The sequence below is a fragment of the Podarcis pityusensis genome (genome assembly GCF_964106645.2).
Source record: "Podarcis pityusensis genome assembly, chromosome: 5".
NCBI lineage: Eukaryota > Metazoa > Chordata > Lepidosauria > Squamata > Lacertidae > Podarcis > Podarcis pityusensis.
Window position 1 is genome coordinate 79,016,641 of NC_138032.1, and position 27,420 is coordinate 79,044,060.

Consider the following 27,420-nt stretch of genomic DNA (forward strand, 5'->3'; position numbering starts at 1 on the left):
AATGTCAGATAGCTGCAAGCATACTTTGCTCTAAATTATAACTGGAAGCACACTTCACTCACTCAGTTTAAGACAACTCGCTGAAAGTAAACCCAAGCCTCTTGCTTCTCAGCTACTCACTGCAGATTTCCATAGTCCGAGCCCATGAGGCAGTCCAATGCAGAAAAAACTCCAATGGAGCAGATTGCATGTCTAAATCCTTTTAATCTATTTGCAGTTGACACTGCTGATACATCATTTCCACACTTGACCCAGAGTCTCTTTTGAACTCCAAACTTCATTTGGTCTAGGGGTGGCCTTGCATTATAGCTCAGTCACACCAGCTCAGAGGAGTTCACCACAGTCTTTTTGTCTTGTCACTTGTCTAAGTGTGTTACCTGACGGAAGATGCAACAAACAGCCACCTCCAAGATTGCATTTCAGGGGTGGGGAGAGGATCTGGGGGTTGTTCACATGTTACAGTCAACAAGTGTACACAAACAGTTGAGCTGTATGCTTGATCAGCTATTCACATTTAATGTTCAACAAATTTACAAGCTGTGCACCTGCGTACACAAAAGCTGAGCTGTACAAATCGACAGGGATGCACTCTTTCACACGAACAATTGCACATGTGCAGAGAAAACTTGTAATTATGTATGGTGTAATGTGTGAACAGCCTTCAATTGTATCCAAATGCAGTCACAGGTGAATCTCTCTCTCTCTCTCTCTCTCTCTCTCTCTCTCTCTCACACACACACACACACACACACTTAAATGTATGTGTTTCAAGTCACACAGTGTGCAGCACACTCATAGTTCTCTCCTGACACTCAGTCTGAAACTTCCCACTCTAAATAAACAAAGAGATAGATATATTTCAGAGATGGAAACTGACTACTGGAAACTGAACCTGAACGAGTTTCAAAAAGCACACAGTAAAATCAAATGGGGACAGCAGGGGAGAAAAACAATGAAAATAAGTAACAGATTTGCTTCTCTGTGGAAACTTATTTGCATAATGACATCCCAGTGTGGAGGTTCAAAAACCGCAGTTCCCAGGCACTCTGCAGTTCCCACAACTGCAGCCGAGCTAAACGACTTTACATGTCTGAGCAGCAGCATACAACTAAACTTGAAACAGCAAAAAAATTGAGAGCTTTGAGATGGTGCCATCCATTCTGATTAGTATCAGTGTCAATTCCCTTTGCCTTATTAAGAGTCTGAAGTGACTCAGAGGCATTTGTTTCCAATTCTCATAATATGGAGCCTTTTAGGTCAACATGTTGGAACCATGGGGGTCTAAAAGAAATCCAATGTACAAAGACAGCCATATTTTGATTCCTCCCCTACAACCCTTATGTCCTCAACAAGCTTTCAAACATTTTTTTTTTAAGTGTTTCTTTTTCCAAACTGTCAGCTGAAGACAGCCTTTTGACTGCCAGGATAAAACAGACCACAAAAAATGGCATAAGTTAAAACTACCTCTACATCAGTACTTGACAATAACAGTATTATTTATAGCTTCACAACATATCTATGGCCATGATGTTCCACAGATCTTTAGATCTTTGAATGTCAATATCACAGCAGTGGAATTGTTCCTTCATATTCTATTCCAACCACATGGCATTATTTAAATACCAATAGAAAACCCTAGTGCCAGACTAGACCATTTCTTAGGGTAATATAAGCATAAGTAAGCTGCTGCTGCTGTGGTTGTTGTTGTTGTTGTTGTTTTTACACAAACTGACAGTATTGAGGGGCAGGGAAGGACCAGATTAGGAATCAGAGGGGTAAAGGGATTCCCCCCCCCCCGCTACAGTCCTGAGTTCAATCAGGAGACCTCCATGCCAACAATTTGCATAAGGAAAAGACCATGCTACTGTTGAAGTGAATGGAAAAACATCAGGAAGAGGAAATGAAGGTAGACTCCCATGCTCCTTCATATTCCTGCCTCAGTGAGAGATTTCCCCAAAGTGTGTTTGTGGTGTTCGTACGGAGCCCCCAGTCGTCTCACGGACTATTGACCCGTACACCACTAATCCGCTGCCACCAACCAGGCCCTCCCTGGTAAAATCACTTCAGTCTCAGTCAGGTTCTCAATTAATAAAGAGTGTATTTTATTTCAGACACAAACAAACTTTTACGACATTCCAAACATTGTTACTCTTTACTTTCTTAGTCTTATTTTCCTCTCTCTATCTCTTCTACCTCCCCTCACTCAAGAACCCACTGCCCTAACTGTCTCTCTATTTCCAACTGCCTGCCAACAGCTTCTCCAACTGCCTTTCCCAACCAGCCAAGCCACTAAAACCAACCAACTACCCACCAACAGCTCTAAAGAACCTCGAGCTAAGCCCTTTTATACACATGTAGGCTCTGTCTCCAGCTTTCCTATTGGTCTACATTTTTAACCCTTTCTTTTCCCCCTGTACAGACAAGCTCTAAACAAATGGGCAAATGCCACATCCTGCCTCAGTGAGAGATTTCCCCACAGTGTGTTATAATTTTCTTAAACCACACACACCATTTAAATTGTTAATGCAGGATTTTGATCTGAAGTAGCGCTCTCTCTCTCTGTGTGTGTGTGTGAGAGAGAGAGGGGGGGGAGAGGGAGAGGGAAGAGTTTTTTTAAACCCACAATTCTCCTAACCTACAACCACACCTTGCACTGTGTTGGACATTTGTGTTGAATTTCTGTTGAAAACAATAACAGTCTGCACTTAAGAGCACAGATACCGAGCTAACATATTGTCTAGTTTGGCCCTTAGCACAGCCACATTGTCTTTTATATGGTAACATAACTGACCAAGAAGATGCTGTCTTTAGTGGTTTAGTAAAAATTGCCTGGCACAACATTTACTAAACACTCTGTGGCAAAATTCCTGGCCTGCTTCTGTTGTCTATAGACCTCTAGCTTCAGGTCATCCTGCAGTAATTGCTTTCAGCAGAATCCCTGTTAAGCCCTAGGGCCTAGGGCATCTCCCTGCCAAATCTTCTTCTTGTCCACAAGCTGCTGCCCATTTCAATAAGCAATGGTGGCCACTCTAACCATATGATTCCACTGCTGCCCATCTTAAGAGGAGGAAAAGATGTTGCCCATTCCAGTGAGAGAGACACTAAGAAATGTGTCTTCATACACATGCTGCTGGCCTGAGGAGGAGAGGGCCCGGCCATTGTGACCTCATGTTGATCTCACTTAGCTGAAGGAAGAGTGGGCATTGTGACCTCATGCTGATGGTCAGAAGCCAGACTGGCTCATATGCCCTCCTGAAGGAGAGAGAGAAAGACACTGTGCCCCCTTTCCCATGTCTTGCCAAGCACCTCAACAAGCAAACCGGCCTTTTCCCGCTTTGTCAACAGGTTAGTGGCTGGAGGGTGGTAGTGGCGGTGGCACTGAGGTTCCTCATTCCTCTGCGTTTTTGAACTGAAAATATTACAGGGTCTGGAATGCCCTGGACTCCAGCAATTAAAGCAATTTGATTATTACTAATGTCCTCAGAAAACTGCTCACTCCCTATGGTCAGAAAAGGAGTACAGTTTGAGAGAAAATGGCTCCTCATTTTGCCCTGTCTCATCTGCTGCAGGTTGACTCTAGGATAGGACACAACTTGTTATTTACGCCTTATTTTGTACGCTGCTTTAGGTGGGAAATGTTGCAATATGCAATTGAATCTGAATAAATAATTCCAACCAAAATTAATCCAGCAACTATTAAGCATTTTTTTAAAAAAATGATATTTATTCCAAGTTTAAGATTACAAAAAGAGAAAAAAACAGTACAAAATACAAGAAAAAATTTAACCATAACAGAGCAAAGTAAAAAGAAAAAAGAGAGCAATAAGCAAGACAAAAGATATAAAAATGCATTAAATTAAAACAAAACAAAAACAAATTAAACCTTTACATGGCTTTTTCCCTTTACTTATTTCCTTGACCTCCTCTCACCTCCCAATTTTGTATTCCAGTTCAGATCATTTTTTTCAGCAAATCCTTCCAACCTTATTTTCATTTACGTATTTTAGTTTAAAATATTGTAATTAAACATCCTCTGTTTCATCAATTTCATCAACTCATTTTTGCTTAATCCTTTATGTCATATCTACCAAAACTGCCTAATTTTCTTTTTCCGACATCTTTCTAACAGTCTTTAATATTACAATATTTTTGAAGATATATTTTAAATTTTTTCCAGTCTTCTTCCACCGACCCTTCTCCCTGGTCTCAGATTCTACCAGTCATCTCAGCCAATTCCATATAGTCCATATTAAGCATTTTTTCATACCAGAAGGGACATCCTAGTCAACAACAACACCCGCCCATCTGAGTGGGTTGCCCCAGTAACTCTGAGTGATTCCAACGTATATAAAAACATAATAAAACATTTTAAAACTTCCCTATACAGGGCTGCCTTCAGATGTCTTTTGAAAGTTGTATATTTACTTATATTGGCTCAGGAGTTGCCTAAGTCCACACCCACCAACATTTCTCAGGTGAAAATAGGGACATCCTAAGAAAAAGTAGGACACTCTGAGATCAAATCAGAAATTGGGACGATAAATCTAGAACTGTCCCTGGAAAATAGGGACACTTTGAGGGTCTGTGATAAACCTCACATATCCCAGAATTTGTGTTGCTGCTGCTGCTGCTTTAAATCACTCTGAATATCAGAAATACCTAATATGACATCACCAAGCTGCTTTTGAAACTTTCTGTAATTTCAAAAGTAGTTTAACATACAAGCTGCTTGTTGACCCATCAGGCAAATAGTTGGAGTATAAATAAATAAACAACAACAATATTAATTGACATGCAATGGTGCTGTCCTGTAACGCAGGCAACTTGCTAAACTCCCCCACACACACACACTCCTCAATCACTTATCAACATGTCTGTAAATTATAAAGTGTCAACCCACAAAACGAGTGCAAAGGTCTCAAGGGAACGCACAATGTCTTGTTTGCATGGTCTAGGGATCACAGCCTATCCTAATTTTCTGATTCACAACCTATTAACTTGCAGGCCTGATTTTTGTTTCCTGCAGAATGGCAAAACGTATAATCATTATACATTCAAGGCACCTCAACAAAACCTTTGCTTAGCTATGTGCATATTATTTAATTCCTCATGGCCCCCTTTTGAGGTTATTAATCTGGATGACTATTTGAAATAAACAACAGAAAATCAGCTCTGAGTATTACTCCTTCTGTCTTTGGGGCATTACAAGTCAATTGAACTGTCTAAATGAGTTATGCCTGGAATTAAAACATCCATGCCTTAGATTCCACCAGTGCAGCCCTGCGCCTTTAAGATAATCCTGCGACTGCAGAGTTGCACCTTCATTGGCAATTCATAACTCGCACTATGTTGTGTGTGCAAGCTTCAGTGCTTACAAAAATAGGAAGGGATTCAGCAAATTAAAATGTTTAGTAAACAAAGTTGTCCAAAGGGAAATCATTAGCAAAATCAGATCCTCTGAAGGTGCTCAGTGGAAAGTAAAATTGCTTCATTACATAAAACACTAGACACAGTGCATACTGAGTTCGACACCTGTCAGAGGGGTAGGCCGAAAGAGAAACAAAGGATTTCTTTCTCCGTAACAAAAACATATTGTTTGTCTCAGTGGGCAGTAAAACTTAGATATCATTATAGCTGTATGTGCAGGTCTAGAGAGAGGCTTATTTATTTATTTTATTTCGGCAAACTTTTCAAATGATTCCCCCCCCTCCCATAGACTTACATTAAAAAAATCCTAGAATATAAACAATAATAGAGTATACTGTATGCAGCAAATTAAAAGCATAAATTAATATTGAACAGGGGAAATGAAAATTTGTCTGGAAAACTCACTCTCCCCAAAACACTGGTTGTATTCAACTAAGTTTTACTCAGAACAGATCCATTGGAATTAATTAACGTGACTAAGTTAGTTCCATTGATTTAACTGGGTCTACTCTGAGCATAACTTAGTTGAATGCCTCCCTATATTAGTAGCCAAATGAAATGCAATTCTGCATGCACAAACACAGTATTCATGGTGTTCAGTAATTTATTACACTATATATAAAATATATCCCCAGACAGTTCAGGTGCATCTAGGCAACCCAAAAAAACAGACATTTGGCACATATAGGCTGTGCTTGATTGTAATGGTAATTGTTTTAGCATTCTGAAAATAAGCTGCAGGTGAAGTTTCACCCTCCTTTTGCAGCAGCAAAGAGACATTTGGATGTTTTTGCCTCCATTGCAGAGTAACTATAGCTTCTTATGACCTGCAAACCCAGACGAATTCCCCAGTAAAATTCTATTTCCTATTCTAAAATACAGTATTTCTCATTTGGCAGTTGATCTTTGATAGCTGACATGCAACTGGTTTTAGTAACTGCAAGTTGGCATGCAATGGGATTTAGTATTCAAGTGTATTTTCTTGACTGCATGCAATGATAGTCAACATGCAATAGTAATTAGTATTTGATCGTTCACACGCACTTCTCTTTTTGTTAGGATGTGACTGCATTGCACTCAAGGCAGTTTACAACTTTATTTTATCCACATTTGTTGTACTACTGACATAATTCAACACGTGGGAGAAACAAAGACCCCCAACAAGTCACAAGTGCTCAAACTTTCATATTTTGAATGAAAATTTGACCTCAATATATAGCTTCTGAATTTGAATTGTTTTGAAATTTCATGTCCACAACAAACTTTCAGTGGCGGCGATTAGGAAGAACAAGTTGGAAGAAAATAAAAACACTAGCGGGCATTGCTAGAAAGACTTGAGCAAGATCATCCCCATCAAGGTTTTGGTCCAAAGTGATTGTCCAGCTATGGAGTTGTGTTCATTCTATACTGCAGCCATTCAGTAAACACAGGACCGCCCCCCCCCCCATTACATCAATCACAAAGATGCTGCCAGGAAAAGCTTCAGGGATCCCTGTCCTCTATATTTAGCACCATAGGGTTTGCCATCCCAGCATAGTGTGCCTTCATGTGATGGCATGGATCTAAGCCATGGGTCGGCAAACTAAGGCCCAGGGTCCGGATCTGGCCCAATTGCCTTCTGGATCCGGCCTGCGGGTGGTCTGGGAATCGCCGCGTGGATCGGCGTGGGGATTCTGATCATTTGGGCTGTACCATTTCCACCTCCCTCTCCCTTACACATACCGTGGCGGCCCTCCTCCCTCCCTCCCCCTGGCTTCTCTCTGTCCTGCCTAGAGGAGGAAGGAGGCTGGGTTTTGTTGAGCCGCAGTTGGCTGAGCTCCATTTTAAGCAGCCCCTCTTGGGAGCCAGCCCTTTCAGGCCACTCATTGTCCCTCCGCCACCGCCAGCCCCTGCCACTCGCAAGTCACAGGTAAGCAGCTACTGGGGCTTGTCCAGTGCTGTGGAGAAGGGAGGGGAGAGTCGGGGTGGATTTTTTTTCTTTCAAAATATAGTCCAGCCGCCGCCCCCCAAGGTCTGAGGGACAGTGGACTGGCTCCCTGTGGAAAATTTTTGCTGGCCCCTGATCTAAGCAGTGAGAAACTGTAAATGTTCTCTTCTGGGTGAGGATTCCTCACTAAAGTACCGTATTTTTTGCTCTATAAGACTCACTTTTTCCCTCCTAAAAAGTAAGGGGAAATGTGTGTGCGTCTTATGGAGCGAATGCAGGCTGCGCAGCTATCCCAGAAGCCAGAACAGCAAGAGGGATTGCTGCTTTCACTGCGCAGCGATCCCTCTTGGTGTTCTGGCTTCTGAGATTCAGAATTTTTTTTCCTTGTTTTCCTCCGCCAAAAACTAGCTGCATCTTGTGGTCTGGTGCGTCTTATAGAGCGAAAAATACGGTATTTCATGGCAGCATCCCAGTGGACAGCATATAGTCTGCTGATGATCTTGGTGTAACCCACCCAGGGATCTAGTGAAAGGCAACTGGTAATAATTATAATCTGTAAGCTGCCCAGAGTGTCTGGGGAAACCCAGCCAGATGGGCAGGGTATAATAATAATAATAATAATAATAATAATAATTGCAATAATCATTTTTAGACTGTAAATGTGGGGGCAGAGACTGTGTTATTTTTCTTGATGTGTACCAGGGACTAAGAGCCTTTGCAGCTGAAAAGCACAATATAAATGCTTTGAATAAATAAATAACAAAATGTTTGTTGGCCGTCCTTGCCATACTTCTAGAAGAACTGTGTAGCTCTCCTTCCCTTCCCAAATCTTTGTCGGTGTCAGCCTAACAGATTGTGTTTTTCCTTCAGTGAAAGTTAACTAACCTTGCGATACTGGCTTGCCAATTAAGTGCTTTTCTCTATCCAGTAATGTCATTTCCGTTCCGTTTGACCTACATGTTGGAAGCAATCTTCTGTAATGTTATGCTTTGCACCGTTTCAAGTCGGGGTATACCAAAAAGGCAGACATGAAAAAAACTATATAGGATTGTTAGCATTCACCTCTAAGCATTTTCTAAAGTGAGTAAAAACATTTATTTTTTTCAGAAGGATGGAATGTCTGTTTGAATGTTTAAGATGATGTTAGCACTTTTTTCATTATATCATATTTTAATTCAGTATTGTAATCTACCTTGAGGGCCACTTCACCAGATAAAGACAAGATACAGTTAGTTGGTTAGTAAGTTAGTCAGTTAGTCAGTTAGTCAGTTAGTTAGTTAGTTAGTTAGTTAAAGTGATGTCCAACACTACGGCCACAACCCTACAGAATAGAAGGGGTGCTTAATTCCAATGATTTCAATGGTCTTAAGCAAACCTAACTTTGTGATGGCTTGTGGCCGAGATGGTAGCAATCCAAAAGACATGCACTTGCACTGATGTTTTGTAGGTGCACATTTTGCCTCCCATCCATTTTTTGTTCAGAGCCAACCCCAGGCACATGTGAAGCTTCTCCAAGACTTTAAAAAAAAAAGGTTTTGAGGATTGGGCACAAGCTTTTTAGAAGTTTATTAATCTGCATGTGCTATTCTCTGTCCTACCCTCGGCCACATCCTCTGTACACAGTCAGCGTAATATGTTGGCCAGAATGCTAGACTTTTCCCAGAGAGACCAGCCTTCTCAATCATAAGCGCCATCCATCTCAGTATTGTCTGGACTGACAAGAGATACCAGGGACTGGATCTAGAACTTTCTACGTGTGAAGCATTTGCTCTACTAATGAGCAATGCCCCTTCCTCTCAGTTTAAACTCCTTCACATGGTTGCTGTGAGAATAAAATCGCCAAGCGCCAACTATGCCACCCTGCTGGAAAGGATGATGATGGATGATAAAGCTCTTGTGCTATCAAAGCCTTAAAAAAAAAGAAGACCCTCAGGGACTTAATAAGAATTGAAATGGAATTTTAACAACAAGTTCTAATCAAATTGCATATTTGTTTCAGCAGTTAGATTACTCATCTTCAATCCACTTGGAAGAATCCACTTTAAAAAAAAAAAAAAAAAAAAAAAGCAAGGAGCCAGGACGGGGACATATAGGCAATCTATATTTAGCTTCTCAAAGTCATAACTTTGTGTTGCTTTACTTCACCCATTTTAAAACAATAACAGCAGCAGCTCTGAAGGAACTTCATATTTCAACTTTCATTTCTTCCCAGACAGGTGTTTTTTGTTTTGTTTTTTTAATTGTGCCCAATGGTAGATTTTTAAATGAGTTTCCCTAGGTGCTTGGACTCAGATTGGGGAAGTTGTTAAAAGCAACAACAAAAATAGTATATTTGGGGTTTTTGTTTTTGTCACTCAGTGTATTGTTTCACCTCCAATTAGCTCCATTTTTACCATTCCAGTCTTATTGTGTGTACCAGAGGCTGCTTCACTTCACCAGCTGCCTCTGAAATAATGCATGCTGGAGGTTTGGGGGAAAAAAAGTTGCTCGCTATAAACTCCATTTAAAATCCTCATTTGAAAGCGACTTGCTGACAATGTCTTTTGTCAGTTGCATGGTTTTGTCCTTCACACTTTCTTTGAAATGCTGAGGAATGATGCACACATAACACAGAGAGTGTGTGTTTATACAGACAACCATTTCGCACAGGCACCCCCAAACTCAGCCCTCCAGATGTTTTGGGACTACAACTCCCATCATCCCTAGCTGACAGGACCAGTGGTTAGGGATGTGTGAATTGTAGTCCCAAAACATCTGGAGGGCTGAGTTTGGGGGTGCCTCATTTAGCAGGTGGGAACTTCCAATCTACATGAGAAACTAGGAAGCTTATGCAGTGGGAGGAGGAGAAGACCGGGGGTGAAGAAGGAGCCTTTCCCCATCCTCTGGAGCCTCCTGGGAAACCCAGCAAAACTGCTGTACCTGGAACTAAGTGTGGAGAGTGCAGGCAAATGGGACACAGCAGTGGGCAACCCTGAGGAAATACCATCCACCTTGGGCCTGTGGCATCCTGCCAAGCAGTAAGTAGAGTTTTACCACTCCTCTGCTAATCCATTTTTTTCCAGTTGGGTATGGATGTGTGGAGAAATTCTCCTCATTCGGCTGCATGACATAAACAAGCCGCTTGCCAAGCAGTTAAATGCACAGCATGGTAAACTGCTGCTTCCTAAATGATTGCCTGGGGATGCGGGTGGCACTGTGGGTTAAACCACAGAGCCAAGCGCTTACCAATCAGAGGGTCGGCAGTTCAAATCCCCATGATGGGGTGAGCTCTCGTTGCTCGGTCCCTGCTCCTGCCAATCTAGCAGTTCGAAAGCACGTCAAAGTGCAAGTAGATAAATAGGTACCACTCCGGCGGGAAGGTAAATGGCGTTTCCATGCGCTGCTCTGGTTTGCCAGAAGTGGCCACATGACCCAGAAGCTGTACACTGGCTCCCTTGGCTAATAAAGCGAGATGAGCGCTACAACCCCAGAGTCGTCCGCGACTGGACCTAATGGTCAGGGGTCCCTTTACCTTTACCTAAATGATTGCCTGGCTTGGCCACAGGATTCAAGGAGACTCACAGACCTATGTAGATCTACTCAGCATTAACTCCTGTTGAGAGGAAAGGGAGGCCATGATCCCTACTGCTCACAAACATGCCAGCCAAACTGTATTGGTTGCGCTTCAGAAGCTATGTGACACAGAATCAGTGCTGTGTAGTGGTTAGAGTGAAGCTCACTGAGGGATCGCTGTCTCTCAACCAAACCCAACTCACAGGACTGCTGCAAGAACACAGTCAGGGCTGTCTTTACCCAGGGGTGCAAGTGGTGCAGGGCACCCAGGCGCCCAATTCTGGGGGGGGGGGGCCTCCAGGCACCTGCTACTGAGCCCCCTAAGCTCTTAACTATCTACCTGTTATGAAATAATAAATAATTTTGATCAAGCTAGAAAAACAAAATACATACATACCTAGGTATTAACGAAATGTATATCTACTGTTTCACTAAAGGTCTTTCAACTTTGTGCGCTCATTTATCAAAGATGTGCCGCGCCAGCGGCGCTTGTCATTCACAACGGCGTGTTTTAATTTCAGCACTTACAGTTCAAATTCGTTTAGAGAAATCGTTAAAAAAATAATGTTAATTTTTGCTAATTGTTGGCATTTTCTTTGACTAACTACTTAGTACTTAGGGCTCTACTACACATGGGTTTCAGCACGTGATTTTAGCTTTCCATTTCTGCAAAAACGCGCCTAGAGCACACACTATGAATTCCGCAAGCTGCATTTTTTCTTCATTTTACGACGAATGCTAAGCGAGAAACACATTTCTTTTTCCTCCCTTCTTTTGTAAACAAGAGATAAGGCGTAAGCGTGGTGTCTGACATAAGCATAATAAAAGTTAATTTGGGGGCTAAACTAAATTTGGGGGTGCTGGGCAGATCTTTGCACCCCGGCGGCACATATGCTAAAGATGGCCCTGAACACAGTCAATATTTATTCTCCTGTGTATACCACTTTGAGCTCCTAGGAGAAAATAAACAAGCTGTATGAACGGCTTGAAAATCCTGACTGGAAAATAAAAACCCACCGCCCAGCTGTACATATTCCTGTAGGAAACTGTACAAGAAAGAGAGCTTTTTTTTTTTAGTTAGCAAACAGCAGCAGAACTGCTACAGCAACGGAACGGCGTGATTCTGCTAGACCCACCACTCAAAGGATGCAATTGCCCGAGTGAACATGCCAGAAATTTGGAAAGGAAAATGAAGTGTAACAACCTTGAAAATACAGCAAATAAAAGACAATTCATGGTTGATATTCATCCCTGCTGGCACTTAATCAATAGAATCCATAGCCTTATTAATACAACCAGTGCCAAGCATCTGCTGAACACATTCACTGACTGAACACATAATGGCTATATTCATTTTTATTTAATTATTTCCTGCCAATATTGTACCACCTGTTGTTCTCCTTACTGAGAATAGGTAAAAACAACACACACAAACATAAAATCTGCTTGGAGGAATGCATTCACTTACGACGACGTTTTAACTGGATTGGGGGGGGGGGGGACAGGAACCAACTGGCTTGTACTCAGTAGGTCCCATCTTAGGGCTGGTTCATGCACAAATGTTCCTCAGGCATTTTGGAATTCAAGGTCAAATATTAACATGTATTCATCACCTCTCCCCCATTATGAGATCCAGTCTTGCTTATTGAGTCAGAGCGATGTCGCTGCTTCTCTCTGCCTGAGAGATACTCTGTTTCCACCACCACCCTGTTGCTTCCACCTCACTGATTCTTTCTGCTCAGAAAGCATATGGACTGAGGTGGTTTGGAGAAAAGAAAGCTCTTCCCATCGACTCCTGCCCTAGGCTTAGCAGTAAGTCTGAGCTGGCTACAAATACAACCATTTCCTAAAGTGCCTATAAAGTTTTATGATAGGTTTAGTGAGTTAATGCTATAAATCGCCACGCTGCATGATTCAGAATAATTAATTTAATAAGTGTGTCGTATGAGGAAAGTAAATAAAGGGGGAGAAGTGAGTGATCAGTGGAGCATATAGGATTGAAAGGAAAAAAACAAAATCGTCAGCAAGCACAGAATATTAAAAGCTTGATGGATTTTTTTTTCTTCCTACCCTGCCCCAAATCTTCCTTGAGCTACTTCTTAAATTCCATACAGCAGCGATGTCCAGCTTCTTTGGTGGGGCATTCTGTTACCCCAAAACCAACCAGGGAACCAGAAACGTGCTTTGACATACTCTGCCCCTGTCATGGATGTTCATGATATTAGGTGTTCTTCAAGTTTGGGTCCCCAGATGTTGTTGAACTACTGGTCCTATCAGCCCCAGCCAGCCTAGCCAATGGTGAGGGATGATGAGAGATGTAGCTTGACAACATCTGGGGACCCAAGCTTGAAGAGCACTCTTATATAACATGAAAGTTGGCATTATCCAATAACTAAGGACTTCACAGGTATGGATCAACAGCACTCAGGTGGAATGAGACAGGAAAGTGCTTCCTGGAAAATCCATCAAAGAGGCAATTGGCAGCAGCCCATTGCATTTTCACAGGTGAGTATGTATACACACTCTAATGAAGTTTTTCTAAGCATCAAACAGCACTTCACACAAGCTTGCTTTGGATCCCTTTTGGGATTCAGTTAATCACTGAAATAATATATATGAGACTGTGATTAACAAAACTGATATTTAATTTCTGTTGCAAAACATTTCACCTTCTGCCTCCATCAGCTGCTCTGGTAAAAATGTAAGTATGCTATTGCCAAAGAAGCAGTTAACAGAGCAATATGGATAAAATGTTTGAATGGGCTTCATTTGCTTAAGGGAAATCATGTCAGCACTATCTTCCAGGCTGAGGTCACGTGTTTATCTAAGCATGCATACAAACCCTGAATCTAGCCATAGATCTGTGGGTCGTCAGAGGCCCCCAGAATTTGCTTCAGGGCATGCATCTGATCTACAGGTTGCCATTCAACCATTCTTTGCATATGCAGCCCACTAATTTTTGCTTTCATTCAAGGATGTCCTCTCAGATGGTCCATTTAGCACAACACAAGGATCCAGACCATAACAGTGGTAAATAGAAGGTGCCATCTCAATCAACAGAAACTTCAGGGAGTAGATTCCAGAGGAGGTGCCCCTTCCTTGATTTTAATCTCAATTGTTCTGCCCCAAGATTAATGTAAAGGATACAACAGCATCATGTTAGAGTAGCAATTAATGCAGGGTTAATGGTAGGCTAGAACAAGGGCATGCCATATAGATATAGATATAGATATAGATATAGATATAGATATAGATATAGATATAGGTACGCATACCCCTAAACATTTTGTGAATCTAAGTTTGGCCTCATTGAGGGGCAGTATTTCAATATGAGTAGGAAAATGAGACTACCTCTAAACATTTTTTAAAGAAAAAAAGCACCCTGTGTGTGTGTGTGTGTACAGTGAGGGGGGGAAAGTATTTGATCCCCTGCTAAATTTGCCCGTTTGCCCTCTGACGAAGAAATGACCAGTCCATAATTTTAATGGTAGGTGTATTATAGCTGTGAGAGACAGAATAACAACAGGAAAACCCCCAGAAACCCAGAAGACAAAAGTCAGAGATTGATGTGCATTATAATGAGTGAAATAAGTATTTGATCCCTTATCAACCAGCCAGATGTCAGGCTACCTGGTATCTTCACTGTATGTAACGAGCTGAGATTAGAAGCACCTGCTGTAAGGGAGAGGTCTTACCTGTAATCCCAGCTTGTTACAGTACTTTCCCCCCTCACTGTATATATATATATTTGGGGTCCATTCTATTTTCTAGGAACCTGCAGCCCACAGTCAAATATCATGTGTTTCTAATATGATGTCTATAGAGATGGGGTCCCATAGAGACAGCTATACAGTGCTGTAAAACTTCAAGAACTTTTGGCTCTGGCTCCACCCACCATTGGCTCTGGTACCCAGGTGTGAAGTGAATTTTGTCACACAAATTCACACACATCCTACTGAACTAACCATAATGAGGCCCTTCTTTGTGTGCCTCCCATGAGAGATCTGGAGGGTGGCCAGGTCTTTCTGCCATTCCTTAAAACACTTTACGCCTCTAATTATAGGTATTGTTTGGAACATTTTAAATTTGTGGGGGGGGGGGTTTGGGGGGGAGTGTTATTTGGTTGTTTTTGTTTTTAAGTATTCTGTGTTTTTATATAGTGCTCTTATCTTGTGAACTGCTCTAAGACCTGTGGGTGTGGAGCATTATATAAATTTAATAAGTACTACTACTACTGCTACTACCACTCTAGCAATAAGAACTTCACTATTTAGAAGCATTTGTGTTCAAAGCATACAGGGGACCTTTGTATTCAAAATCCAAAGAGTGCTATTAACTGTAAATTACAGGATCACTCATACAAGAACCATTTCATAAACTTTTTTTTAGTGGAAATGTGAAAGAACTCTTCCAAATCATGATGATAAAAGTTTGTGGTGGAGCAATGAAGGGATCAGGGGGGAAAAGTGTTTTGGAGGTTGACTCCACCATGTGATCTAACAGTCAGTGCTAATCATGAGCATTTTGTTGAATATTTCAATTACAACAATCCAACAATCAATTCTACAAGACATAAGACATAAGATATGGGCAGGGCTAGTTTTGTACAGAAGCAGCATGAATCAGTCACTTCACTCACCAGATTTCAGACAGGCACTGTTTTCCAGCCTTTAGCTATGTGTTCATTTAAAAACAATAACAAGTGACTCCACAGCAGGGATGCGGGGCCACCATTTTGACTTTTCCTTCAGCTGTGGAAATGTGAAAGGCAAGCATTGCCCATGGGCAACTGTGACATTCCTTTGAAGCTGTCCCTATCTTTAAAATAAAAATGTTGCCTAATGTATATGCAGAAACAAGGCATACAATATTCTACGCCAGATTAAAATATATAATTGGTTACTAATGCTCTATTTTCACCTGATAACTGCAGTTGGATTATCTGGATTATCTGAATAATTATATATAGAAATTGCTGGAAAATATGACATCACAAAAAGGGGAAGTCTGATCTGTGGGTTAAATACCTCCTTGCAGGAGACTTGGTACTGAATATAGATTGGATGTTTTGCTGTTAGCCAATATCTTGCATACAGCTCATCCTCTCTGCAGGTTGAGGGCCCATTCACAAATTTCTTCCCTAGAAGCCCCAAACTTCCTGAAGTCAACCCTGCATATAATACTGAGTATCACTACTTAAACTGTACTGATCATTAGAAATACTTTTTCTATTGAAACAGGATGTGTTGTTATCAAAATTCCTCTCTTACTTTCAAACATAATGCAAACTTTAATCACAAGCGGGAATTTTATTATTATTTAAAACAGCTTCTACCTGCAAAATGTATACAGTTTTCCTTGTCCTCACACTTCAACATGAAACATATCCTCCATGTTTCGGGAGAACCTTCTTAGTGAAGATCATTTTTTATCATTTTATAACTCTTAGCTGTCCATTACAAGATTCTCTGATAATCACAAAAAAGAAGACCTGCCCTCTTGTGGTTTCCGCTCATTTATGATCAAGAATGATATTTTAAATATTTTCTCATTCCTCCCCCTCCTGGGATGCAGTCGTGATTTGCACTGCTATTATTGATGCCAAGTATATTAACACTTACCGGCAGTGTTTGTGGGAGCCTGTCAGGGTTTCAATGACAAAACATTCTCCATCATTGAGACAGTATGCAAGATCCTTATCTTTGCATGGCTTAAAGTGCTCAGATTGTTCAGTGGAGTATGTTGTGGTATCTGGAGAGAAAGAACAATGGAGACAAAATGTTGTCAGTATAGGAAAACATATTAGAGATGTATGCCCTTGGCCAGGTAGTCAACATTTGGTTTCAAAAAACAAGAACAGGGATGGTAGAGCTAGGGGATAACCTGGAGATCAGTGATGAAAACATAAGAAGAGCCTGCAGGATCAGGCCAATGGCCAACATCCTGTCTACGCAAAGTTAAACTGTAAGACCAGGAGTACTTTCAGAACAGCATCTAGCAGATAAAAGGGTGAGATCCATCAGAATACAGGGTCTACTGTACTGTAGTTCAGAGACAGAGTGCATAGTTTGCATGCGGAAGATCCCTGGAACCTCCAGGCAGGGCTAGGAAACACTATTGGCTGAAACACTGCAGAGTCACTGCCAGTTAGTGTAAAGAATGCACACTCTCCAACATTTCTCCAATGAAAATAGTGGTGCCCTATTCCAGAGTAATAACAATCACCCTGAGACCTCTGGGTATAGGACAGTATACAAATTTTAACAAAAACAACAACAATAATTTAATTATTTATATCTCATCCACCTGACTGGATTGCCCCAACCACCTTCCAACAAATATAAAAACATAATAAAGCACTGAACGTTTAAAAACTTCCCTATACAGCAGGGGTCAGCAAACTTTTTCAGCAGGGGGTCAGTCTACTGTCCCTCAGACCTTGTGGGGTGCCGGACTATATTTTGAAGAGGGAAAATGAATTTCTATGCCCCACAAATAACCCAGAGATGCATTTTAAATAAAAGCACACATTCTAACTCATGTAAAAACACGCTAATTCCCAGACTGACTGCGGGTCAGATTTAGAAGGCGATTGGGCTGGATCCAGCCCCCGGGCCTTAGTTTGCTTACCCATGCTATACAGGGCTGCCTTCAGGTGTTTTCTAAATGTCAAGTTACTTTTCTCCTTGGCTCAGGGGTCACATAACTCCATAGTCTCCAACATTTCTCAAATAAAAATAGGGACTACCCTAAGGAAAAAGGGACATTCTGGGATCAAATTATAAACCGGGACAGCTTCTGTAAATATGGGACTGTCTCTTAGAAAATAGGGACACTTGGAGGGTCTGGAGAAGCTGAGATCAGTAAAATATTGACTAGAAATACTTTTCAATTCAATCCCTTTAGGCCTGGAAACACCCCGGGGTTATGTCACATATTCTACAAACAACTATGACCACTCAGTAGCGATAGCAACAGAGATCTCAGTAAAAACTGAAAGCTGAAGACACTGGACTTCATCAGAGACAATGTAGTAACCCTACTAACCCTAGTCAGTATTATCCCAATACTGGAGTCAGACAGGTTGCAAGGTGAGAGAACTTTTAGTTACCACCACAACCATTTCCCTTCATAGCTTTACTTAACCCTTTCAAACTGTGATAACTTGCCAAGTAGAGCATATCTAGAAGAGGGTAACTGAAATGTCATGCAACAGGAGAGAAATCAGGGCCCTTTTTCAGCTGAAATTCTCCAGAACTGAGTTCTGGCACCTCTCAGGTGGGCACCATTGCCATTATAAGAGAACATGTTCATGGTGAGTTCTGACACCTCTTTTTCTAGAAAAATAGCACTGGGCGGGACTACCGACTACCAAACAGCAAAGACCAGGTAAAAAAATGGCTACTTAATGTGGAAGAGACATTTTTTAAAAAGCTCTCTCCAGAGTTTGCTTTATGTTGCATTCATTGTAGTTACAAGACAAAAAGGTTTTCCACACAATATGATTTGTTTGTTTCTCCCAAGACCACACATATTTTTGTTACAACATCATTTTGAAAAGGGACGCTTGGAACATGGTGCTCTAAAGAGAACCAGAGCAAGCACATTTTTAACTATGAAAGGAAAACCACTGCAGGGATTACCGAAAACACAGGTTTCAGTTTTACAAAACTGATCTCCTTCAAGAGGATTATTGCAAAACCTTGTCCTCTAAAATGTGAACATGACACAAGTCACTCTGTATGCTGGGTCCTACAAAAGAAAACATTCAAAATATATGGCATGGTTCTCTTGTATTGCCTGACTGATGACTCTTCAGTGCTCAAATTACAGTCACATATCAGCTCTATGGGAGCTAAATACCCCTTTCAAGAAATCAAATGTTGCAAGTGAACATTCAGAACCAGCCAGGGATCCAGCCCCACAAAATCCAGCACAGAGAAAACTAGTATGTAAGAGGGGATGCTACAACACAACATTTCCTCTGACATGTAGTAGTTGTCAGGGATGCCAACAGAATTTCCTGGGCCTAGTACACTGCAGGTGGATTGGGCCCCTTCATTTATTGCCAGCCACCAGAATCTATTGACAAGATCTGCTGCTTATGTGCACATATTAGCATGGCATAACCTACCTCAGAAGGCTGTTGTAAATATAAAAGACAAGGAAAAGGAAAACATATACAAGCTTAAGCTCCCGAGTAGAAAAGCAAGATACAAATGGAGATCTCATAGTTAAACAATGAAATACAGTGGTACCTCGGGTTAAGTACTTAATTCGTTCTGGAGGTCCATTCTTAATCTGAAACTGTTCTTAACCTGAAGCACCACTTTAGCTAATGGGGCCTCCTGCTGCCGCCGCGCCGCCAGAGCCCGATTTCTGTTCTTATCCTGAAGCAAAGTTCTTAACCTGAAGCATTATTTCTGGGTTAGCGGAGTGTGTAACCTGAAGCGTATGTAACCTGAAGCGTATGTAACCCGAGGTACCACTGTACACTCCCTTCGAAGCCTCTACTGTGGGCCATGCCCATATGGAGGAGTTGTGACCACTCTTCATTATGCTCAAGGCTACATTCAACTTCTTTCTCACACTGGCGTTTACCTCTCCCAGAAAAATCTAGAAGCAATCCTTCCCTACACTGCCTATAGTCCCTAAATACTCAGATGCTCCATGAAACTAAAGCTAGGCTGCAACCAGGCAAGAATGGAACCAGGGAGCATTTCAAAAGTGTTGGATGGAAATGGCGAAAGGGGGGACACATAGGTTTAGTGATACCACAGCAAGAGGATGGATACCCTGAACATCTTAGCTAAAGTCACCAATTTTCATCTCCTGGGTGCACTGAAATTTCAGGAAGGGTCATTTGCAAACAATGTTCTCATTATTTCCACAGTTGCCGCAGCCTAAAACCTTCATTGCACATGCCTGAACAACTACTCTGGCTCACCATCCTCAATTAAGTCAATACCATTCTGTATGTCAAGATAGCCTTTAATTTTCCATTACCCATTTACCATGAATTCCTTCGGCGAGCTAAATAGTAAGAAGTTACATTCTATTTTTTAATCAGCACTTTTAAACTGCTGGATGCTCAACATGCAATACAATGACAATCCAATTCCATTCAATTAGATTTCATCTGACAGCCACTCTCTGGTGGATATAACACCATATTACGGGGGTGGGGTGAATCCTACTTCTGGAAATGTGAAATTATAGTAATTTCAGGAGCATCATTCTCTTTCTAGAAGGGCAGCGAGTGCCCAGTGCCCCGGTAGTCATTCAACTGTAATACAGTGCTTTCATTTCTGCATTACAAAAATAAGCTTGACAACCACTGGAGATTTATGCAAAAGATGGAACATTTCCAAAAAAGGTGGTGGGGGTGGGGAGAAAACCAGAAACCACCAGCACAATTTTGTTGAATATATTTCATAAAATAGAAAATGGGCAAAATTTTAGGTATACTGGAAATTGACTTTTAGAAGAGCTTATTCCTTATTTTCCTTAGAGAGCTTTGAAAGTAGTTTCTGTTGTGGCTGCAGATGGACAAGGAACTTATAAAAGGGCTGAGAGTAGTTTGACAGAGGGGGTTTCTTCTCCATATAAATATTTCATTTCATTTTATCCATCCATTGACTCTAGTCAAAACAAGTATTGTAGGGTTTCGTGACAATATCCCAGAAGAAAAGGGGAGGGGATTAATTGGTGCGCTGTGGAGGGTTGTACTGTAGGGTTGAAAATTAACTATGTGATATCTGAATCCCTTTATGAAAATATTGCCCCAAAGGCAAAATGCAGATCAAATGTGCAATGCGGATGACACCTAAACTTTAAATCAATCAGCGACATGGAGGTACAGATTCCAAAAGAAAATACAGTAAATAATTTATATGCCTTATGAAACCTTATTAAATATATGCCCACTGAAATAATTATTAAAGAACTGAGAAGCTGGACAATCTTAATTGATGTCCTTCTTAGGTGGAGTAGTGGAGGGGGTGAACATCAGTTCTCCCCCAGCTGTTATTTATGTTTCAGGTGCTTCTGATTTCAATTCCAGAAAAAGTGCATGGGAAATGGCAGCCTTTCAGGAATAACTTAGTTTTCAGAATATTTTCAGAATGGACGGCTTGCTTGTAATTTACTGTAGAAAAGGACAATCTACCCGGGGGATGGGGCAGGAAAGTCCACATCTGAAAATACATATACAGTGGTACCTCAGGTTAAGGACTTAATTCGTTCCAGAGGTCCGTTCTTAATCTGAAACTGTTCTTAACCTGAAGCACCACTTTAGCTAATGGGGCCTCCTACTGCTGCCGCGCTGCTGGAGCACGATTTCTGTTCTCATCCTGAAGTAAAGTTCTTAACCTGAAGCACTATTTCTGGGTTAGTGGAGTCTGTAACCTGAAGTGTATGTAACCTGAGGTACCACTGTATTATGAAGCTTTACAGTTGCACCAATTAAATTATATAATACTAATGAGAAGCCTTGGATGGAGGTGAACTGACAGGATCAAATAATTTTCCATTGTAGGCACAACCTCAAATCCATATGACTGCAAAACTCTGCAATATGTTTTGGTGCATAAAAAGCATGACAATCTAAATTAATCCCAAGTAGCTCCCTACAATACCCAGATCTGCCCTTCTACAGCATGGACAAAGAGGCTCAATTTAGGAACTGGGAAGCGGCTGTACCGGCTTTGGAACATCTGTATCACCACATGTCCATTCATTGAAGTACAGCTGATAGATGAGCATTCATGACAGAGCACGAACCTGCCTTATCCTCAGACAGAACAGTGTGCCACATACTTCACCCCTCTGACTGACAATGGTTATCAGCCCTTCCGCACAGTCCTTGCTCCCAGACCTACCTACAGTTGTTGCCCTAGGAGAGGGTTCTTCTTCCCACTGGCTCTACCCCTTAGCCAACCACATAGAACCTTCATTCACAAAGACGGAGAAGCAGAACTCAACTTGACTCTCTCCTCTAGGTGATATTCTAACTCAAGGTCCTGTTCAGCTTAAAGACATGGCAACAGACAGCAGCAGCAGCTCCCATCTCTCTCCCTTTCCCTCCCCCTCTCTTCTTGCACACTTGCATCAGGGCAGGAGCCAGCCAGTCTGCCCTTATAGACAGCTGCTCTCAAGGCATTGACCACCGACAACATGTGCTGTGCAGGGAGACACCTCTCTAGCCTTGTGTTAATTTGCAAAGCCCTAAAAATATGAGGCCAAAGCACCTTAGGGCAGTGTTTCTCAAACCTGGGTCCCCAGCTGTTGTTTGACTACAACTCCCATCATCTCTGACCGCTGGCCCTGCTAGCTAGGGATGATGGGAGTTGTAGTCCATCAACAGCTGGGGACCCAAGTTTGAGAAACACTGCTAGGGACTGCCTAAGATGGGCATGATTTAAGGTCAGTCTTCCTATTTGGTTACAGTGGGTAGACCTAGGGCCATCTTAGTCTGGTAAGGGGCCTTGGTCTACTTCCCATTTGAGATGCACGGTACGGTGTTGTGAATGCATGATAAATGGGAGAGTCTAAATAAATAGGGAGGAAATTCTACCTAGACAGTGTTGAAACTGCTGTGCTCTATTCCTGCATACATCAGAGGAAATATATATATTTAAAATCCACAAAGCCCACTGAGATCAACACATGTACTAGCTACAATGTGCTCAGATTGTTGCTGGGGTTGTATTCATCTGTGGCAGGAGTGCCCAAAGTCAGTGAGATTTTGGAATGAGGTTCGCTAGGAGGTGATGATCATAACTGCACAAAGAAGGGTTAAATCACCAAAGCTTACTTGGTGTGCATATCTATGAGGCAGGGGTGTGACTCATCAAAGCATACCAACATCTTTAAAGTGTAATGTGAGAACCATCCCTCGCACTAAATGACAGACGAAAAACCCTATTTTTCCACTCAGTGAATAATACCATTCTTTATCATTCTCACTTTTGATATGACACAAGCATTTAAGGAGAACAGGTACATGCCAACAGTGGCATGGCACACATTTTCCAAATACTAAATAAAAGAAAGGGTTAGAAATATTGCTAGATAGCCCCTGACAATACATAGCTGTGTCTTGTTTGCCAAAAGAGACACAAATATATCAGCTTGCCACTGAATACAAATGAGAACATTTTTAGTACCCGCAAAACACAGGCAATTTCCTCTATATTTATGCATTCAACTCTATGCACCACTCTTAATCAAGCTCAGAATTTCCTTGTGGCAGTTCCACGGACAAGAAAACAGAGATGACATTGTGCAGAACAGTACACAATAGTGATTACCCCAGTGTGCAGCTTTATGAATAAAATATTACCTATTTAATCTCAAGCTCCACCTACTCTCACCCACTAAATTCATCTTGAAAGGAATCCAATTCATCTTGGTAAGATGCAAAATTCACTTTGAACTGATGGTAATGATATCCCTCCACTACCAAAAAGTAATATAAATTATCAGTCTGTATTTTTGCCATCATGGAAGCTTGGAGGACACAACAGGCAGGAAACTAGACATGAACTTTGTTGTCTCTCTTCATTAGGAACAGCAACAGGAAACTCCTGACTCTCTCCAGATACAGCTACACCCAGTGCCGCCTACTAAACTATACAGTGGTACCTCGGGTTAAGTACTTAATTCATTCCAGCTGTCCGTTCTTAACCTGAAACCTGAAGCACCACTTTAGCTAATGGGGCCTCCTGCTGCTGCCCCGCCGCTGGAGCATGATTTCTGTTCTCATTCTGAAGCAAAGTTCTTAACCTGAAGCACTATTTCTGGGTTGGCGGAGTCTGTAACCTGAAGCGTATATAACCTGAAGCGTATGTAACCTGAGGTACCACTGTATAATAGATTTGTCCACATAAAGACTATGTTTGAATTACATTTGGGGTGATAGCCAATTATATCATACACAGAGCAAATCCACAGAAATCAGTAGACTTGAATTACTCATGTCCATTTTTTCAACAGGTCTACTGTATGACTAACATTGGATAGCTAAAGTTATCATTATGCTCAAATAATGTTTTAAAATTATTTACCCCTTTGTATGTCTTCTACAGCATCATTGCAGATATCAGGGCAGATTATAAGGAGTGTATTCATCTTACTTTTAAAAAACAACAACTGTGTAGCTGATGCTGATTTGGGGGGAAATACAGTTGAAAATAATATTACTGCAAATAGCCACTGTAAGACTAGGAAGATTTCACTACCTCCCACCGCAGCTAGTTGACTGGGTCTTTATCAATATTTTTGGTGAATTTTTGGGAGACAAAACCTGTACCTCTGCACCAGAGTTCTTTGGGAAGTTCCCCTACTGTCACTGTCATTTGTGTCTGCCAATTTCTCTCCTTCCCTACTCTCCCAAGCTTATCAAACTGCAAGGAAGGACAAGAAGTAGGAATAACAGCATGGAGAGAGAGCAGGCAAAAGCCAAGGGTGTTTTAAGGCAGGAGTAACCAAAATGGCAACTAGACATTGTAGACCACATACATCTTCCATCATCCCAGGCCACGCTGAATGGGGCTGATGGGAGTTGTAGTCCATTGGGCACCACATTGGCTACCTTTGTTTTAAGGGATTTCTTACTCTGGAATTATGCAGAGCAAAGAGAAGGTCTATGTTTTAACTCTTCCTAGTGAAGGAGTCTGTTTTTTAAAAAGCTTTGTTATTATTACCTTCTTCATTTATTTATATTTATTTCAAACTAATTTTGAAATAAATACAACAATAATTGTTGAAATGTACTCATAATAAGACTAGATCTATTAGGAAGTGTATACTAATATGCCTCATTGTGGTTCAGCAGATCTCATGGGAGGTCATTTGTGTTAATAATCTTGACACCAAATGGCATGAATTATCGTTTTAATTATGATAACTGATTGTAAAATTGTGTTATTAAACCTTCAACAAAGTTGTTAACAGAAAAGAGAAAGAGAGAGCTTTTTTTGCCCCCTCCCCTTGGCTACAGACTTTGCTCCCCCACCCCCAAAAACACTTTTGGGAAATCCTGAGATGGAGGGGAGCAGGAAAACAAAAACAGGAGGATTGTTACCAAATAATCCAATCAGTGATATATCTTATTATGTTCTTTGAACTTACTGAGATCTTCTAGAAATCCTTCAGAAATATTTTCCAAACAGTCATCATGACCTTTCTTAACCTTTCCCCCCTTTCTTTACTAAAAGTAAACATACTTAAGTTCTTCTCATATGCCTTGAGGAACTCTTAAATTCACAAGGCTCAATGTCCTATACTGCTGATCTTGGTCTGCTAACAAGGCTGGAAGCTTTAGTTCTCGACAGTTTTGGAAGGTTTGCTGCTACATTCATCACTTCATTCCAACTTGAATCCAATTGTAGCCTATGTGTTTAGCTCTCAGCACAAATTTTGTTACGTGTTCGCATTATCTTGACAGGTTTGGCAGACACTTGCGCCTTCCCCCCCCCCCTTTTTTTTAAAAAGGGGAGTGCATCTTGACATTTTGCCTTGCCAAAAGTAGTAAATAAATATTTCATAGCCCTTTACCATTAGCATTGTGTGCAAATGGTGGGGCTGGATGGCTGCCATATTTCTCTTATCAATATTAACATCCCCAATATTTTACTATGAATGCAGCCATCATAATCATCTGTGAGCATTTATTTCTACTTCCAACCCACCTCAGGCTCTGTTCTACAGTTTACAGTTATTATTCTCAGAAATGAAATGTGCTTATAGGGGTTATGCCTGACAGAACAGAGGGTAGTTTTAGTGGTGGCTTGTGGGAATCATCTTAGACAATAGGGGGAAAGTTTTAATATGCCTAGGGCCTCAAAAGAGGCACCATTGGGGGGTGAGGGGCTGAGGGTTCCCTGAAATAATCTGCAGCCTGAGGCAGGCCTCTGTGGGCCTTCCTGAGGCTGTGGCGGGTCTCTCTCCTCCTGATGCATGACGTTAGAAGTGCATGACCATGTGCCCCAAGGTGTGGCTTGCTGGACATCACTGCAGGGAAAGTAGAGAAAACAGAAGCAGCATTTAGGCCAAGTACAAAATAGCTGACCACTTTTGTTCTGTATCTCCTCCTCCTAACATTTTAATCTTTCTCCCAGAAACCCTGTGATGGCGGCCAAATTCTTGCAACTCCACATCAGCGCCTCAGATCTGACAACCCTACCTGCAGAATGTGTCCCTGAACTCTGAAAATGCCTGTTGATTGCCTGGTTGGAGGACACAGAGTAGTGTGTGAGTGTGTGTAGAAAGTAGCCTGCTATGCAGAGGGACACTCATGGCTAACTTTTGCCTACCACTGGCATTTGACCCCAAAAGTTTGCTCAGAAGGCAATGAGGCCCTCAGGTGAGAAAGTATCCTCCATCTGTGCCTTAGACATTCAACAAACTCACTATGTCAAGTATCAGCTGATTACTGGCTTGTTTCCAGGGCCAATTTCAGCTGCCTTTTATTATGGCAATAGAGTGGTACCTCGGGTTACATACGCTTCAGGTTACAAACTCTTCAGGTTACAGACTCCGCTAACCCATAAATATTATCTCGGGTTAAGAACTTTGCTTCAGGATGAGAACAGAAATCGTGCTCCGGTGGTGCAGTGGCAGCAGGAGGCCCCATTAGCTAAAGTGGTGCTTCAGGTTAAGAACAGTTTCAGGTTAAGAACGGACCTCCAGAATGAATTAAGTACTTAACCCAAGGTACCACTGTATCCTAACAACAATGTCCTGGGCTCTACTTACATTAAGGAAATAATCTCTTCCCATTTACAATCATAGCAAGGAGACTGACGTGATCTTGGGCTTAGACCTTTCACCGCCCCTGCTGAGATGCTGCTGGTTATATAATGCTCTGTGTGCTTTCCTTTTACTGCAGCAGCCCTCCCCTGATTGTTTCCTTCAGTGCTACAATAAAGTTTAAAAATTAGATTAACAAGGGGAGGAGCATATACACAGGTTCTTCCCACCTGATGATATCCTTGCATGGAGGACAGCAGCTTTAATGGAAAGACTTATAGATACCATAGAATTGTAGAGTTGGGACCCTGAGGATCATCTAGTCCAACCCCCTGCAATACAGGAATATGCAGCTGTCCCATACGGGGACTGAACCTGCAACCTTGGCATTATCAGCACCACACTCTAACCAACTGAGGATATGACCCTACACAGTTGCAGCTTGCAAACCAGACCATGTTAGCACAGGAATTTTCACAGGAGGAGTAGATGAAGGGGCAGTGATTGGTGAGGCAAGATGAAGCTTTGTACCCTCAACCATCTCCTTCTGTTTTCTCATGGTTACAGGTACAAATAAGGGAGAAACATCTGTTAGACTTATGGAGCAACTTGTGTGGATTAGAGTTCATTTCATCAAAAGCATTATATGCTATCCTCAGGTGTTTGAGGATCTTCTAGTCTACAGAACCTTATGCCATAATAAAATTATTAGTCTTCAAGGTGCCACAAGACTCCTTTGTTGTTTTTGCCGCAGTAGACTA

At 41.6% G+C, this 27,420-nt stretch overlaps 1 protein-coding gene and 1 long non-coding RNA gene across 4 annotated transcripts in view; one reads left to right on the top strand and one right to left on the bottom strand.

Annotated features, from left to right (window-relative positions):
- The window catches only part of NRG3 (neuregulin 3), a 611,141-nt gene that overhangs the window by 341,011 nt on the left and 242,710 nt on the right, over positions 1-27,420 (bottom strand). For all 3 annotated transcript variants that reach the window (XM_081004950.1, XM_081004952.1, XM_081004951.1), the window contains exon 2: positions 16,528-16,657. In XM_081004950.1, coding sequence (XP_080861076.1) covers positions 16,528-16,657 — 130 coding nt within the window. The remainder of the gene's footprint in view (positions 1-16,527; positions 16,658-27,420) is intronic.
- Positions 1,971-27,283, top strand: LOC308477006. Its single transcript, XR_013986336.1, has 3 exons — positions 1,971-3,345; positions 26,029-26,273; positions 27,227-27,283. It is a non-coding gene; the product is annotated as an uncharacterized lncRNA (long non-coding RNA).